General features: G+C 50.4%; 1 protein-coding gene across 1 annotated transcript in view; it reads left to right on the forward strand.

Moving 5' to 3' along the window:
• The window catches only part of POLD1 (DNA polymerase delta 1, catalytic subunit), a 141103-nt gene that overhangs the window by 41452 nt on the left and 83405 nt on the right, over positions 1 to 16246 (forward strand). Inside the window, exons 9-12 of the mRNA XM_073570976.1 lie at positions 98 to 264; positions 8320 to 8424; positions 9050 to 9190; positions 10033 to 10143. Coding sequence (XP_073427077.1) covers positions 98 to 264; positions 8320 to 8424; positions 9050 to 9190; positions 10033 to 10143 — 524 coding nt within the window. The remainder of the gene's footprint in view (positions 1 to 97; positions 265 to 8319; positions 8425 to 9049; positions 9191 to 10032; positions 10144 to 16246) is intronic.

The raw sequence follows: 16246 nt of genomic DNA on the forward strand, positions 1-16246 counted from the left end.
TCAGCGTCACTTCTAGTTACTCTACAAGTAATAAAATCATTGTATCTGCTTTACTGTGTGATTTGTGATCTATCATTATTCCATCTTCCCTCTGTAGGAGTGTTCCCTGAGCCCGACAAAGATCCTGTCATCCAGATTGCCAACATGGTCTTGCGGCAGGGGGAGAAGGATCCGTTCATACGGAATGTCTTCACCCTGGGTACATGTGCCAATATTGTCGGTTCGCAGGTTCTTTGTTTTGAGAAGGAACAGGATCTTCTTACGGTATGTTCTCTCCGCTGCTTCATTATAAAGGCACCACTGAACTTTTAGGCTGGCGATTTGTTCTTGGATTCTTAAAGGTTCCTTATAGTTTAGCCAAGCATTAAAAGGGTTCACAACCCTCCTGGGCAACCCCTTTTTCTCTATCGCTTCATTGGGGGACACAGGAAACCATGGGTGTATGCTGCTGCCACTAGGAGGCTGACACTATGCAGAAAAAAGTTAGCTCCTCCTCCGTAGTGTACACCCCACCGACAGGAAGTTAGATGTTCAGTTTAGCTTAGTGTCAATAGAAGGTGGACACAGGTCTTTCCCTAGACCCTTATCTACCTCAATGTGCGTTGTTTCTTTTCAGTGTGAATGGTCACTACTGTACTCCCACACACAGACTATGAGTACGGCGTGTACTGCCACCCCGTATCCTCATACGTCTGGACGGCAGGACCCCATCCCCTATCTCAGAAGTGTGCTCAGGTGCTCCAGACCAGGTCCTGGCCCATCATTTCCCACCTACTCGCCCACCAGAGCCTGTTAGTTGGATGAGACGTGACATCCTGCAACAAGTTTTTTCCTGATGTCTGGCATCACCGGGAAAAGAGATACCTTTTTTTCCCTAGGCCCCGGCAGGACGACTTCATCATAAGAAGTTAGGTAAAGAAGAATGGTTATAGGGGACCCCCCCCTTGTCAGGTGTAGGGTCCGGAGCAGCCTACCATGGTAGGATCCAGATGATAGCACCAGCGTTCCAGGCCTCTGCGCCGCCCCCCTCTCCTTCGGCGGTCTCCAGGGCCTAATCTAGGCCCCGGCTTCAATTTCGGCCTAGTCATCGGTAGCTCCGCCCCCTGTCCTCTCTGTCTTCGGGCAGGCTTTTTCCCCTCCCATCTCCCCTCAAAGCTCCACCCACTCCACCCGGCCCCTCTGGCGGCGCAGACAAAGTAGCATCACCGCCATCTTCCTGCACCCAGAGCTGACGATTACCTCTGCCCCCTTTCGGACTGTGCAGAGTGGTGTTTTTCTCAGCACGCCCGTTCTATTGTGGCGAAAAGGGTCGTCCTCGGCATCCACCACAGCGGTCGTATTCTCCCAGCGTGGGACCCGGTTAGTGCCTTCACCTGACAGGACCAGCTATTTCCTACCTATCTCCCCTCAGCCGAATCAGGTACAATGCGGAGTATAAGCTCCTCATAGTAAAATTAAGCAGGGCCACACTTTCCGCAGGTCCAGTGACAGCAGAGAATCCATCTTAGCTATTGCGTCTCATGTGAAATGCGCTATAGTCGTACAGTCTCTGGAGCAGTACAGTCACTAACGTAATGGTTTTCTGGAACCGTACAGTCTCTGAAGTAATTGTACTATTGAACTGTACAGTCACTGCCGTAATAGTACTCGAGTCGTGTAATTTACTGGCGTAATTGTAATCTTCTGCCACGCAGTCTCTAGTGCATCAGTATGTCTGGTGTCATAGCACACAGCCTTGTAGAGCCTCGCTGCTGTCTTCTGTATTTGCCGCATGGCGTTGGCCTGGTAGGAGGTTTCACTCGCACGTTTTTTCCTCGGAGATCTGATTTTGTCACACGGCTGTTGTGTTTTCGGCCATTGCAGATATGTGCCTTGATTTTCAGCAGAGCAAGACTCAACCATTTCTTCACACATAAAGGTGCTGGAGCCCTGGCATAGCATCTGCTCCCATATCTACTGCTCACAGGCACTCGCCCTTCCTTTTTTTATTCTGCAGCCCCCTCCAGACGCTGGCTTCATACTACTCTAGCAAAATAATGAGCTGCTTCTATCTCTTCACGTCTGCAGTGTTTGGGACGGACTTCCAGCTGGATAGAAGTCCTTGTTACCTGGCAATTGTCTGCTGTGGCTCAGTGGATAAAGAAGATGACCACAACTCGCAGGTCCAGAGGTTGGAACCATAGCACACAACAGAGAGTAGTGTTTAGTGTCTTTCTGCTCCCAGGCCTACTGTTCTACCGTCAGAAGAATTGACTGGTCAGAATCTACTTTACTACAGACTTCGTGGTACGGCTTACTACACGTGAAGCCGTTATTCTACCTGATGTCGTCAGGTATCCAGACCTAGACCGCAACACAGCAGCCGTTATTCTGCCTAATGCCGTCAGGTATTCAGACCTAGACTGCAACACAGAAGCCGTTATTCTGCCTAATGCCGTCAGATATTCAGACCTAGACCGCAACACAGAAGCCGTTATTCTGCCTAATGCCATCAGGTATTCAGACCTAGACCACAACACAGAAGCCGTTATTCTGCCTAAAGCCGTCAGGTATTCAGACCTAGACCGCAACACAGCAGCCGTTATTCTGCCTAATGCCGTCAGGTATTCAGACCTAGACCTCAACACAGCAGCCGTTATTCTGCCTAAAGCCGTCAGGTATTCAGACCTAGACCGCAACACAGCAGCCGTTATTCTGCCTAATGCCGTCAGGTATTCAGACCTAGACCGCAACACAGCAGCCGTTATTCTGCCTAATGCCGTCAGGTATTCAGACCTAGACTGCAACACAGAAGCCGTTATTCTGCCTAATGCCGTCAGATATTCAGACCTAGACCGCAACACAGAAGCCGTTATTCTGCCTAATGCCATCAGGTATTCAGACCTAGACCGCAACACAGAAGCCGTTATTCTGCCTAAAGCCGTCAGGTATTCAGACCTAGACCGCAACACAGCAGCCATTATTCTGCCTAATGCCGTCAGGTATTCAGACCTAGACCTCAACACAGCAGCCGTTATTCTGCCTAATGCCGTCAGGTATTCAGACCTAGACCGCAACACAGAAGCCGTTATTCTGCCTAATGCCATCAGATATTCAGACCTAGACCGCAACACAGAAGCCGTTATTCTGCCTAATGCCGTCAGGTATTCAGACCTAGACCACAACACAGAAGCCGTTATTCTGCCTAATGTCGTCAGGTATTCAGACCTAGACCTAAACACAGAAGCCGTTATTCTGCCTAATGCCGTCAGGTATTCAGACCTAGACCTAAACACAGAAGCCGTTATTCTGCCTAATGCCGTCAGGTATTCAGACCTAGACCTAAACACAGAAGCCGTTATTCTGCCTAATGCCGTCAGGTACCCAGACCTAGACCGCAACACAGAAGCCGTTATTCTGCCTAATGTCGTCAGGTATCCAGGCCTAGACCGCACCGCAACACAGAAATGGCTGTCTCCTATACCCTTCTCCGGGTTCTCTCAACACTGATTTGTTCACAGGATACTTAGAGCCGATTGCAGCTGTGCTATAACCGCTATACAGGCTTCAGAAGCACCACCTACCAGGTACAGTAGTTCAAACGGCCGTATTACTGTGGAGACGTGTCTGGGGTTGACTGCTTCAGTGGTACTGGTGTTCTGTACCGTATTCAGGTGAGACAGACGCTCTCGCCTTCAGGTTCCTCGCGTTCTATTGCAGCAGTATTCTATCCCTTATCGAGTACTTGAATAGTCCTCTACCAGACATGTTTAGTCAATACATGCCGTCTTTCCGGTAACTCAAACGTACCCGAGGTCCATCAACTACACCGATCCGGCTCTACTGTCCCATTTTCAGGTGAGTCAGGAGCGTCCTCTCTCATGTTCCTCTGGGTCTTTTGCAGCTTTTGCCTAAGCTCCCGTCTAATCACCACTCGAGGTGAGGTGCCGGCATTTATTGCTCCTGACGGGCTACAGCTGCGGTTACAAGCCGCTTTAAGGTGAGTCAAAGACACCTTTCAGATGCATATTTCATTCTCAATAACATCGGTAGTTTGTTAACAGTTAAACGTAAGCGCTGTCCAAACGGAGCGCATCTCTGTACCACAGAGTGGATCTCGGTAGCAACATAACTGGATACTCCACCTTCAGGTGGGTCAGACACTCTCGTGTCAGGTACGGATGGTCGTGGTTTTACTGCGGCATGCTCTGGACCCTAAGTGTGAGTTGCTCCACAGGAGATTTTTGCCACACCTTCTGATCAGTTTACTTTACAGTACTGTCCGCAGGCTAACTTTACTGCCGGTGTTACGCCTAACTTTAATGTTTGACCAATAGTAGTTTATAAGTTCTAGTCTGTCCTAAGGGCCTTCGAGCTACCACAATGCCTAAGCTCCTTATCTGTCGGAACTTACCTATTCTTTCCTACAGACGCCGGGTAAAGCCTCCAGCAGCTCACACTTGTGACTTCTGACCGTGACTGGAAAAAGTATCGAACCTCAGACAGGAGTGGGATCTGACTCTGCGCAAGCATCGCCAAGGGTAGAAAGCTGCTCCTGTCTTGGTTCCAAGGATGAGTCTGGTGATAACGCGTTTCTTCATTCAGCTAGAATTGTATCTTTTCTCTGTTATCCTCGGGCGCGTGTTGTCTTAGACTTAGGTAAGCGAGTCTACACACCGCAATCCCCTCCCTGCTCCAGAGGGTCCAGGATGGATTCGGTCGTTTACATTGTTATACGGATTGACCTGCCTTTTGTCAGCCTAGTTGTCTTCTGGTGTCTATTTGATCTACCTAGAGCCAACTTTCCTTACAGTTGACATAATCCATGTTTTGCATGGACTTTCCTTGCTCAACTAATCACTCTTCTAAGTCCAGCTGGACTATTTTTTCCATATCCACCCTCATCCCTGTAAGCTGGGTTTATCTTCCTTATCTCAAAAGTCATCCAGTAGTCTTCGTTCTACCTGCTTAGTCGAGCAATCAGTTGTCTCTTCATAGCCATCCTGAGCCTACATCGCGGCAATGAGATCCAGGTTATCCCCAGGTTCCATTCAGTACATTTTCAGTGTTCGGCTCTTTAGCAGGTTCTCAGTGGCCTGCTCTCAGGTCTTGTCATTTTCTCACAGAACAGACTTCAGCCGTTTCCAAACAAGGGGGCGCCTCGTTATATCTCTTTTCTCCCGAGCGCTTCGCAAATTAGACTACTTCTGCGGCTACGAAGCCTCCGGTTCCAAGTTTTCCACCACTATGGTCCTTCCTCTCCCAGAAGTGCATCCCTCAGGGATGCCAACGGCGAATTCACACAGTAGTTGGCAAGGTCAACCTTGAAACCACCCGCCGCTATATGGTGTCCTGCCTTAGTCTTCACCCGTGCTGCAAAGTTCTGTAGCCGCGTGGCCTAGCTTGCTCATCAGAGCATTCTTTCTGGAGACTGGTCAGAAGATTTGACTGTCCTCACTGTCCAAAAATTTTTCTTGCATGGAGACATGGGTTTTCACCTTTTCGTTCCTATCTAAGGGTCCATTTGGCTTTCGGTTTCACAAGGGAAATTATCCCCAAAGAAGTCCCTCACCAACTTTCCGTTCTTTCCGTGTGGCTCCAATAGGTCAAATTATTAAGGAGGTCACCGGAAGGACAAGCGCTCTCCTTCCTCAGACTAAACCTCGTCATTCTTCAGCGCATTTTCCTCATTGTGACTTTTGGGGGTCTAGGATTGAGTCCATCCTTGTTTTTCTCAGGAAGAAATTTTCTTCGTTCAGCATTTGCCTCCTGTGAATCGCATGATTTTTCCCTTGTTCCATGAAGCTCTTATCCAGGTCCTGATTTCTTCAGGGCTTTGGCGATATCTGCGTTTGCAACGGACGGGTTCTTTTTCCTTCCAGTTGGTAGCCTGCCCTTTCAGACTTTGAACCACTCCCGGGGTCTCACAGAGTCTGTAGCAGCTGTGGTGCACTTCCTGTGCATCAAGGGTACACTCTCCATCGTTCTGAATTCCCTTTCTTTCGTCCGCCTCGGACTTTTCCTTCGTGATGCTCTCTCATCAGGCTACCTGGCCACTGCAACGGTACTTATCAAGCTCGGGCTTGAAGTGTAGAGGTCCTCTGGCCTCCAGGTCAGCGTCTGCTCGCGGAATCTGGTCGGCATTAGTAGGGTTGCCGGCTCAGGAAGGACTGCGTTCTTTTGAGTACGACGCACTCTGCCCGGGCAGTGTGTGTCCTCCTGGCGGTACTCTTTGGGCCTTCGACTGGCACCTCTGCAGTGTGATGATATGTCCTCCACAGGTCCATGAGGTTTTATCAGAGCCCATGCCTAGCTTCGGCAAGTGCCGGACGGGGTAAAAAGACATCGCAGGTGACGAGGGTGACTTCCTCGTCTTGATTGGAGTTGTTTGCTGTTCCCTCCCCTTGGGGACTGCTTTGGGACGTCCCATGGTTTCCTGTGTCCCCCAATGAAGCGATAGAGAAAACAGGATTTTTGGTTGCTTACCGTAAAATCTGTTTCTCTGAGCCTTCATTGGGGGACCCAGCACCCTCCCAAGTTGAACAGCTCAGTTTACTGCATAATATTGTTACAGTGTGGATTTGTGTTTTCTGTGGTTTTTATCTCGTTTACAGATTGCATCTCCTACTGCTTTCTCACTAACTGAACATCCTACTTCCTGTCGGTGGGGTGTACACTGCGGAGGAGGAGCTAACTTTTTTTCTTCATCGTGTCAGCCTCCTAGTGGCAGCAGCATACACCCCTGTGTCCCCCAATGAAGGCTCAGAGAAACAGATTTTACGGTAAGCAACCAAAAATCCTGTTTTTAATTGAAGTAATATCCAATAAAAATAAAAGCAGTGAAGTTACATAGTTACCGGGGCTTGCATGACATTGTCACATAAGCCCTGCAGGTAATCTGTGGCTGCACTCCCACTTTTTCCGCTTGTCCAAGATTCACGCCGTCAGACAAGTGGGAGTGGTAAGGACGAAGCGGCCCAATAGTGGCCACTGATTGTCTACAGTGCTGACATGGCATAAGAATGTCACTGGAGACCCGGTGCCGACATTAATGGAACTGTGCCGGAGCTAGAGGTGAGTACATAGTGTTTTTCTTTTCCAAGGGGGACCACTTCATTCAAAGTATTGGGTAACCCCATTTAAAAGAGAAATTTGACTTTTTGGTAACACTGTGGCTCAGTGGTTAGCACGGTGGCTCAGTGGTTAGCTCGGTGGCTCATTGGTTATCACTGCAGCCTTGTAGCCCTGGGGTCCTGAGTTCAAATCCCACCAAGGACAACATCTGCAAGGAGTTTGTATGTTCTCCCCGTGTTTGTGTGGGTTTGCTTTATGTTCTCCAGTTTCCCCCAACACTCCAAAGACATACATAGGGAATCTAGATTGTGAGCCCCAATGGGGACAGTGATGATGTCTGTACAGTGCTGTGGAATATGATGGCATTATATAAGCGAGTAAAATAAATATATAGCTGGTTTACTTGTTCAAATTCTGTTAAGTGATCCGCACGACCTCATATCAGAAAGTTACTTGAATCTGTTCCATCAAAACTATAATGGCTGAGTGTCACAGAGAACTTTAATTAAAAGTGTTTTTTTTAATATATTTTATGGATTTGGAAACTGCCATGCGGTTAATTGTACTCCAAGATTAACCGATTAAAGCAGCCTATTGTTCCAGTATTAAAGGGAAATTTTGAGTTTGCTCCGTCCTAAAGCAGAATCCTCATTACCCGCCATTAGCACAATTCGTCATTAGTTGGCTTTCTTTTATGTTTGTGCACTTTATGAAGTGTTGGCTTTGCGCTATCACAATAACCAGAGATCGCCTTTCACCACTTGTTTTCCTGCCAACCAATACTTCCAGAGAGTTGGTACGGAGCAGGAACTCCATTATGTATTGGAAAAACTTTATCACGGACACGGAATCTGAATTTTGGAGATCACTTCTCATAATTATATTCTCCAAATTAGTGGTATTTACTACTCAAATTTAATTAAAAAAAAAAAGTTAGCACCCGAGCATGCTCAGATAACACCTTATCCCAGCATGTTCGCTCATCAGTATAAAAAAGTCGTCGGTGGGGTTGACAAGTGTCAGACCCCCAACCATCTCTCAGATGCGGAGCAATAGTTCAGTCGTGGACCACCCCTTCAGTATGCAGGGTTACTGATTTTAGAAGAAGGCAGCCATTTTTCTCCAATCCTGTACACCCCACTTGAAGTCAGCAGCGCTTGGTCAACGAAAGAGTGACTATGAAGTGAAGGAATTACCATGATACAACCTCAAAGTTGATTAATTTCCCCATTCCTCATATCTTTCATTTTTTATTCTTTTTTTTAGAAATGGGCAGAGTTTGTGCGCTTCATTGATCCAGACATTATAACGGGCTACAACATTCAGAATTTTGACTTGCCGTACCTGATCAACAGAGCTCACACCCTTAAGGTAACACTTCTTTACCGACACTCCAAGAATTTTTTTCCCCCCGAGAATTTAGGTTGGAAATGTCTGGTCGCTGGGGGTCCCCACTGTCCTGACTTCCACAGTGGCAGTCCCAAGCCCCCGTTTCATTCCACCATTCCCGAGTTTAATAGAAGCGGCATGGTTACACATTAAAGTGCTGTCGATATCCGCACGTGTACTCGAGCTGTACCATGCCTCTCCATTGATACTTCAACAGTGATGAAAGGGAGCTGCGGCTTTGGACCCCCATTCTAGCTATTGTGATGGTCCCTATATGACCGAATTGCAGGACCCGGTCGCTGGATGGGAGCCATGAGAACCACCTCTTACCTCCCAACATCCCGACTTTTTTTTTGATTCGCTGGCCTGGCGCGATGTCATGGTGACCACATGTGCCTTCACGCCAGGCTGGCTATTCAAAAGTAGTTCTGCAGATGCCGTCAGGTTAGAGGTGGTTTTCATAACTCCGTCCAGCGGCCACAGATACTGACATGATCCTGAACATCGATTTGCACGAACTCTAGGTGTAATCAATAGGAAAACCCCCTTAACATAGTCCTGCGCGTTTCGGTTTCTATGGGATGACTTACGTTTTTCTGCAATGCAGGTCACTAGTTTTCCTTACCTCGGGAGGATGCGGAACATTCAGTCTGTGATCCGAGACTCTTCCTTCCAGTCGAAACAAATGGGCCGAAGAGAAAACAAAGTCATCAATACAGAAGGCCGGGTTCAGTTCGATCTCCTGCAGGTATTGTTATAAAAGTACGAATGTCTTGTGCCCCCTTTGGGGTTACACGGAGAGCAAACTGACCGTTACCTGCAGATAGCGGAGATTTCAGACCCCGTTTACAATAAATGGTACCCATGCCGACCTCTTTCAGATCTACGCTACATAGATGGAATATGCTGTTAAAAATAGTTTCCGCTGAGTTCTGTCACTTCACGTAAAGGGAATCTGTCACCTATTTTTAGCCCTATCAGCTGCTGGTACCGCCATCAGGGGCTTATCTACAGCATTCTGTAATGCTGTAGATAAGCCCCCGATGTAACCTGAAAGAGAAGAAAAACTAGTTAGATTATACTTACCGGGGGGCGCAGTCGGGTGCGGTGGGTGTCGCGGTCCAGTCCGGCGCCTCCCATCTTCTAGAGATGACGTCCTCCTTCTTACTTCTGCCGCGGCTCCTGCGCAGACGAACTTTATCAGCCCTGGGGAGGGCAGAGTAAAGTACTGCAGTGCACAGGCGCCGGGAAAGGTCAGAGAGGTTCGGTGCCTGCGCACTGCAGTACTTTACTCTGCCCTCAACAGGGCAGAGAAAGTACGCCTGCACAGGAGCCGCGGCAGAAGTAAGAAAGAGGACGGCATCGCTAGAAGATGTAAGGCACCGGACCATGACACCCATCGGACCGGACCGGACACCCGGGCGAGTATAATCTAACTCTTTTTTTTTTTTTCTTATCTTTCAGGTTACATCGGGGGCTTAGCTACAGCATTACAAAATGCTGTAGATAAGCCCCTGATGGCGGTGCCGGCAGCTGATGGGGCTAAAAATAGGTGACAGATTCCCTTTAATGAAATTATTTTTATTGCAGGTACTTCTAAGAGATTACAAGCTGCGGTCCTACACCTTAAACGCTGTCAGTTTTCACTTCTTACAAGAACAGAAAGAGGATGTGCAGCATTCCATCATTACTGATCTACAGGTACAGAGTCACTGTTATATTAGATCCCAAATACCCCGAGAATAGGCACTTTGACACTAGACTCTCCCTACTAACTGTTTGCTATGCAGATTTTTCTAGAGCTTACTTCTTTAATGGTTTTAAAGGGTTATTCCCATCTTCATAAATGGGTATTGTTGGATAGGTCTTGTAACTACAAGTAATTTTTCAATTTACTCCTTTATTAAAATTTTCAGCTGTTCTTGAGATATTAACACTTTTACTCTGTCGCCTCATTGGGGGACACAGAACCATGGGTGTTATGCTGCTGTCCACTAGGAGGCGACACTATGCATAATCTGAAAAAGATTAACTTTGGCTCCTCCTCTGCAGTATACACCCCTGGACGGCGTCAGCCTTCTCCAGTTTTTGCTTAGTGTCGCATAGGAGGCACACCTAAAGATTTTTTTTTTTTTTTTCCAACGGATTACAGATGAAGAAAAGTGGGTCTCATGCGAGACTCCCGGCATGGCTCCTTCCTCGGTCCTCTATTATGGGGTGCCCGGTTGAAGTTGAGATGGATATTCCCCATGTCGCTCCTTCCCCAGTCCCTCGGGTACTGGTTTGAAGTCGAGACCCCCCTCCTTCCCCAATTCCTTTGGGTTCTGGGTTGAGGTCGAGGCGAGGATGAAGACCCCTGATGGTGACAAAAGCACCCTCCCTAAGCCCCTCTGGGGGCATTAGGTTGAGACGCCTCAGGTAGGGTCTGAACAAGGCAGCATTCTGCAGCTCCGAAAGCCAGGGACCCCAGCCCGCTGAGGGCTCCTGTTGGGGCTGGGGGAGAGTGCAGGCAGGCATGGCACATGCAGACACAGGGCTCCCTGCGCCCCTGTCTCTGTGGCAGCACCAGCTCTATAGTGCCTCAGGGGGACCCCTCACAGGGCCTCGTTCCGGCTTCTAGCCCCACCGCTATCCTGCCTCTTAATCTGGGGGGTCTGGTTCAGATCCGACCCCCTCCCGGACATCCGCGCCGGCCTGGAGCCCTTCTGGGCATCAGGTTTCTAATTTAGACCGCGGCTTCGGCCTAGCTGAAGCCGCCGCCTCCTGCCCGCCCCCCCGATGACGAATATGACACTACGGTGTCATAGAAGGGGCGGATCGAGACAGAAAGGGCGCGTTTTTACTTGGCAGTGCGCTCTTTTCAGCTCTCCGCCCCCTTCTCCCTCCTCGTCCTCTCGGCGGCCATTGTTGCTGCAGCAGAAGGCATCTGTGATATCAGCAGCAACGTCAGCCAGTCTCCGGGGGGCACAGGACTGTGAATCGTCGGCGCTGGACCTAGGGGCACACTGGTGGGGTAAGATCACAGCTGGGTTGTCTTTACTCAACTGTGAATCCATATTACCTATAAGGCTCTCCTATAGGTTTCTTCTGCGTAGCCACACCTGTAGGCCCCTCTGCAAAGCCAGCCCTTCTGCACTCTGTGCACTATGCCGGGCTCAAGGAAGAGGATCAGGCAGGACTGCTTTTATGCATTCTGCACAGCCTGCAAAACCACCCTCCCCAGTGGCAGCACGTACCCGCACTGCCGGGATTGTATCCAAAATACTGGATCAGATGTCGCAGTCTATGACGCAGTCCATAGCTAACTTAACCTCCACACTACTCCAGGCACTGCAGGATCATGTCTCGGCTATGAGCGTTACCCAGCAAAGGGACAGCTCGACTCAGGGACATGCCGCTTCCGACACTCACAGACGTAAGCGGACCCACAGGTCGCGTTCATCTGCGTCATCCTATAGCACACGGTCATCCCCCTGTAGGGACAGACACCGTGGTTCCAGGTCACCTAGACCGTCCCCTAACAGAGACAGACAACGCAGATCTTCACAGAGATCCCCGACCACAGAAGTCCTCTGCCCCAGTTCGCCCACCAGGGAACGCCTTAGTGATACGCAGGATTCGGAAGGCATCTGTGACTCCGACTCAGACAGCAAAACGGAGAGGTCTCTGTTCCCTGGCCCCACTAGCAATACAGCGCTAGTTGAGGACATAATTTCTTCCATCCATCGGGTGCTGGACATTTCTGACCCACCCCCGGAAGCCCCAGAACCCAAGATTTGCTTTGAAGGTGTTCTGAAACCTCCTAAGGTCTTCTCTAATCATCTGGAATTTCAGGCGATACTTACTAAGCAGTTTTCGCAGCCTGAGAAGAAATTCGCCAATCGCAGATATTTGGAGGCAAGGTACCCCTTCCCACAGAAGGACACCAAGGAGTGGACAGATCCACCCGAAGTGGACCCCCCAGTCTCTAGGCTAGCAGCACAGACCCTCTCACTGCCAGATAGCTCAACCCTCAGGGACGCAGCAGACCGGCAGGTAGAACGCATGGCTCGTTCAATCTTCAAAGCGGCAGGGGCCTCTCTGGCTCCCGCGTTCGTTTCAGTCTGGGCGGCCAAGGCCATTCTGGCTTGTGCCAAACAATTGCAGGCTGGCCTCCAAGCTTCAAATCCTGAGCTGTCGGACCAAGCGGTTCAAATAGCAGTGGTAGCAGATTACATGCTTCATGCAGCCCAGGATTCAGCAAGAGGTGTAGCCGGAATAGCATCAAACGCCATCACGATCCGGCGTATCCTCTGGCTGCGGGAATGGAAAGCAGACGCGGCCTCAAAAAAGTCCCTCACATATCTCCCGTTCCTCAGTGGGCGGCTTTTTGGTGAAAAGTTGGACACAATGATATCCAACGCCACTGGGGGTAAGAGTACCTCTCTCCCTCAACTAAAGCCTAAACGCGCGTTCAAAAGGCATAACCAAACTCAATTCCGATCCTTTTGGAATTCTTCAGGCTGGTCTGTCTCGCGTCCAGCACAAAACCGTAACCGCTCTCCGCGCAGGGACAACCCACGGGCAGCGCAGAGGCCGGACAGGACCTGGCAGTCGAAAGCGGGCCAGGCAAAGCCCAAAGGAGGAAAACCTCAGACTTTCTCCTCTTCATGACTCACGAATTCCGGAAGACACCCCACCCGTAGGCAGACGACTTCTACTCTTTCAGCGAGTCTGGCTGCCTATTACAGAAGACAGGTGGGTCAAGGAAATAGTGTCTTCCGGAAGATAGAGTTCACTTCCAGCCCACCGAACCGGTTCTTTCTCTCTGTTCCCCCTAAACCGCCAGACAAGGCTCGTGCCTTCCACCAAGCGGTTTCCTCCCTCCTTCAAGCAGGAGTCATAGTACCGGTTCCCGCGGCCGAGCGCTTCCGAGGGTTCTACTCCAATCTGTTCGTAGTCCCCAAGAAAGGAGGCAGCGTCCGGCCCAGTCTGGACCTAAAGCAACTCAACAAGTACGTACGGGTTCGTCATTTTCGCATGGAGTCCCTTTGGTCAATCATTACGTCCATGGAGAAGGGAGAATATCTCGCCTCCATAGACATACAAGACGCATACTTGCATATGCCGATTGCTCCCGCCCATCAGAGATTTCTCAGGTTCGCAATCAACCAGGACTGCTACGAGTTCGTGGCTCTCCCGTTCGGACTCCCCACGGCTCCAAGAACGTTTACCAAGATCATGGCAGCCACCATGGACGTTCTACACTCCAGAGGCATAGTAGTCGTTCCATACCTGGACGACCTTCTCATCAAGGCTTCCACCTTCAAGGACTGCGAGGTCAGCATCTCAATCACAATCGACACTCTGAGTCGCCTGGGCTGGCTAGTCAACTTGCAAAAGTCATCGACTGCCCCGAGTCAGTCTCTGACATTCCTGGGGATGCTATTTGACACCTCCAGGGGTCTGGTGCTCCTTCCCAGGGACAAGGCACTGGCTCTCCGTCTAGGAGTTCGCATACTCCTCCGCAATCCCCCCGATCTCCGGTTTGCCATGAGAGTCCTTGGCAGGATGGCAGCAGCAATGGAGGCGGTACCATTTGCCCAGTTTCACCTCAGGCCTCTTCAACTAGCCATCCTCAAGTCCTGGGACAGGAATCCTTTCTCCCTCGACAGGGAGTTCCGGCTAACATTGGCAACCAGGAGGTCCCTGCACTGGTGGCTCAAGCCAACCTTGCTTGCAACGGGAAAATCTTTTCTCTCAGGTAAGTGGAAGGTCCTGACCACCGACGCGAGCCTGACAGGTTGGGGTGCGGTGCACCTACATCACAGAGCACAGGGCAAGTGGTCACCAGTGGAAGCGAGCATGCCCATCAACATCGTGGAAATTCGGGCCATCTTCCTGGCATTGAGAGCCTTTCGTCACTTACTGGCAGCCTCTCATATCAGAGTACAGTTGGACAATGCCACGGCGGTGGCATATGTGAACCACCAAGGCGGGACCCGCAGTACCCAGGCGATGAGAGAGGTGGCACATATCCTCCACTGGGCGGAAGACACGAGGTCGGTACTCTCTGCGGTCCACATTCCGGTTGTGGACAACTGGGAAGCCGACTTTCTCAGCAGACAAGGAATGAACTCGGGGGGAGTGGTCCCTCCATCCCGAAATTTTTCGCCAGATCTGCCATCGCTGGGGGACCCCGGACGTCGACCTAATGGCATCCCATCTCAATGTCAAGGTCTCGAATTTCATGGCCAGGACACGCGATCCGCGGTCGCTCGGAGCAGATGCCCTGGTTCAGGACTGGACCCAGTTCCAGCTTCTGTACATTTTTCCAGCTCTCCCCCTGATATCCAGAGTCGTGAGGAAGATCAAACAAGAGGGAGTTCCAACCATCCTGATCGCACCGGACTGGCCCAGACGTACATGGTACGCCGACATCGTGCAACTTACAGCAGACGCCCCCTGGTGTCTCCCCGACCGTCCCAATCTTTTGTCACAAGGCCCGTTCTACCACCAGAACTCAGGTGCTCTCAATTTGACGGCGTGGCCCTTGAGACTGGATTCTAACCCAGGCAGGGCTCTCACCGGATGTCATTAGAACAATGATCAGGGCACGGAAGCCAGCCTCTGCCAAGATCTATTACCGTACCTGGAGAGCTTTCTTTACTTGGTGCGAATCTCGCGGCCAGATCCAACTCCCTTATTCCCTCCCAAAGGTACTTGGCTTTCTCCAATCGGGCCTGGACGCCAGGCTATCCCTGGGCTCCCTTAAGAGCCAGGTGTCAGCGCTCTCAGTGCTTTTTCAAAGATGCATTGCTAACAAGCCGCAAGTAAGGACTTTTCTCCAGGGGGTTTCCCGATTGGTTCCTCCCTACAGACGTCCACTGGAAACGTGGGACCTCAACTTGGTCCTGACAGCATTGCAGGCACCACCTTTCGAACCCCTTAAGGAGGTCCCACTCCGCCTTCTATCACAGAAGGTGGTCTTTCTGGTGGCAATCACCTCGCTATGCAGGGTGTCTGAGCTGTCAGCACTCTCCTGCAGACGGCCCTTCCTAGCTTTTCACCAGGACAAGGTGGTTCTCCGTACAGTCCCGTCCTTCCTTCCGAAGGTTGTGTCCAACTTCCACCTCAATGAGGAAATTTCACTGCCATCCCTTTGCCCGATTCCGGTTCATAGAGTGGAGAAGGCTCTGCATACGCTGGACCTCGTCAGGGCATTGCATATATATGTGTCTAAGGACTGCACTCTTCCGGAAGTCTGATTCCCTTTTCCTTCTTCCGGAAAGTGTTCGCAAAGGTCTGCCTGCTTCCAAAGCTACCCTTGCCATGTGGATCAAGTCCACCATACAAGAGGCTTACCGTCTTACCAATTCTCCTTGTCCGGCCGGTATCACGGCACACTCTACGCGGGCGGTAGGGGCCTCCTGGGCCATTCGGCACAACAAGTGTGCAAGGCAGCCACTTGGACTAGCCTACACACGTTTACAAAACACTACAGAGTTCATACCCAGTCCTCAGCGGACGCAAGCCTGGGTAGACGGGTTCTGCAGGCGGCAGTGCCCCTAGTTTAAGGACCTGTCAGCACAATATTAGTCCATTGCTTCCCACCCAGGGACTGCTTTGGGACGTCCCATGGTTCTGTGTCGCCCAATGAGGCGACAGAGTAAAGGAGATTTTTGTGTACTCACCGTAAAATCTCTTTCTCTTAGCCTCTAATTGGGGGACACAGCTCCCACCCTGTTGCCCTTACGGGCCGTTGTTACGGTTCAGTTCTCATATTGTTCTTGAGCTCGTGCATAGTAGCCTTCTTACAGGCATG

Source organism: Dendrobates tinctorius, unplaced genomic scaffold (genome assembly GCF_039654945.1).
Source record: "Dendrobates tinctorius isolate UK_male_01 unplaced genomic scaffold, ASM3965494v1 ptg000028l, whole genome shotgun sequence".
Lineage (NCBI taxonomy): Eukaryota > Metazoa > Chordata > Amphibia > Anura > Dendrobatidae > Dendrobates > Dendrobates tinctorius.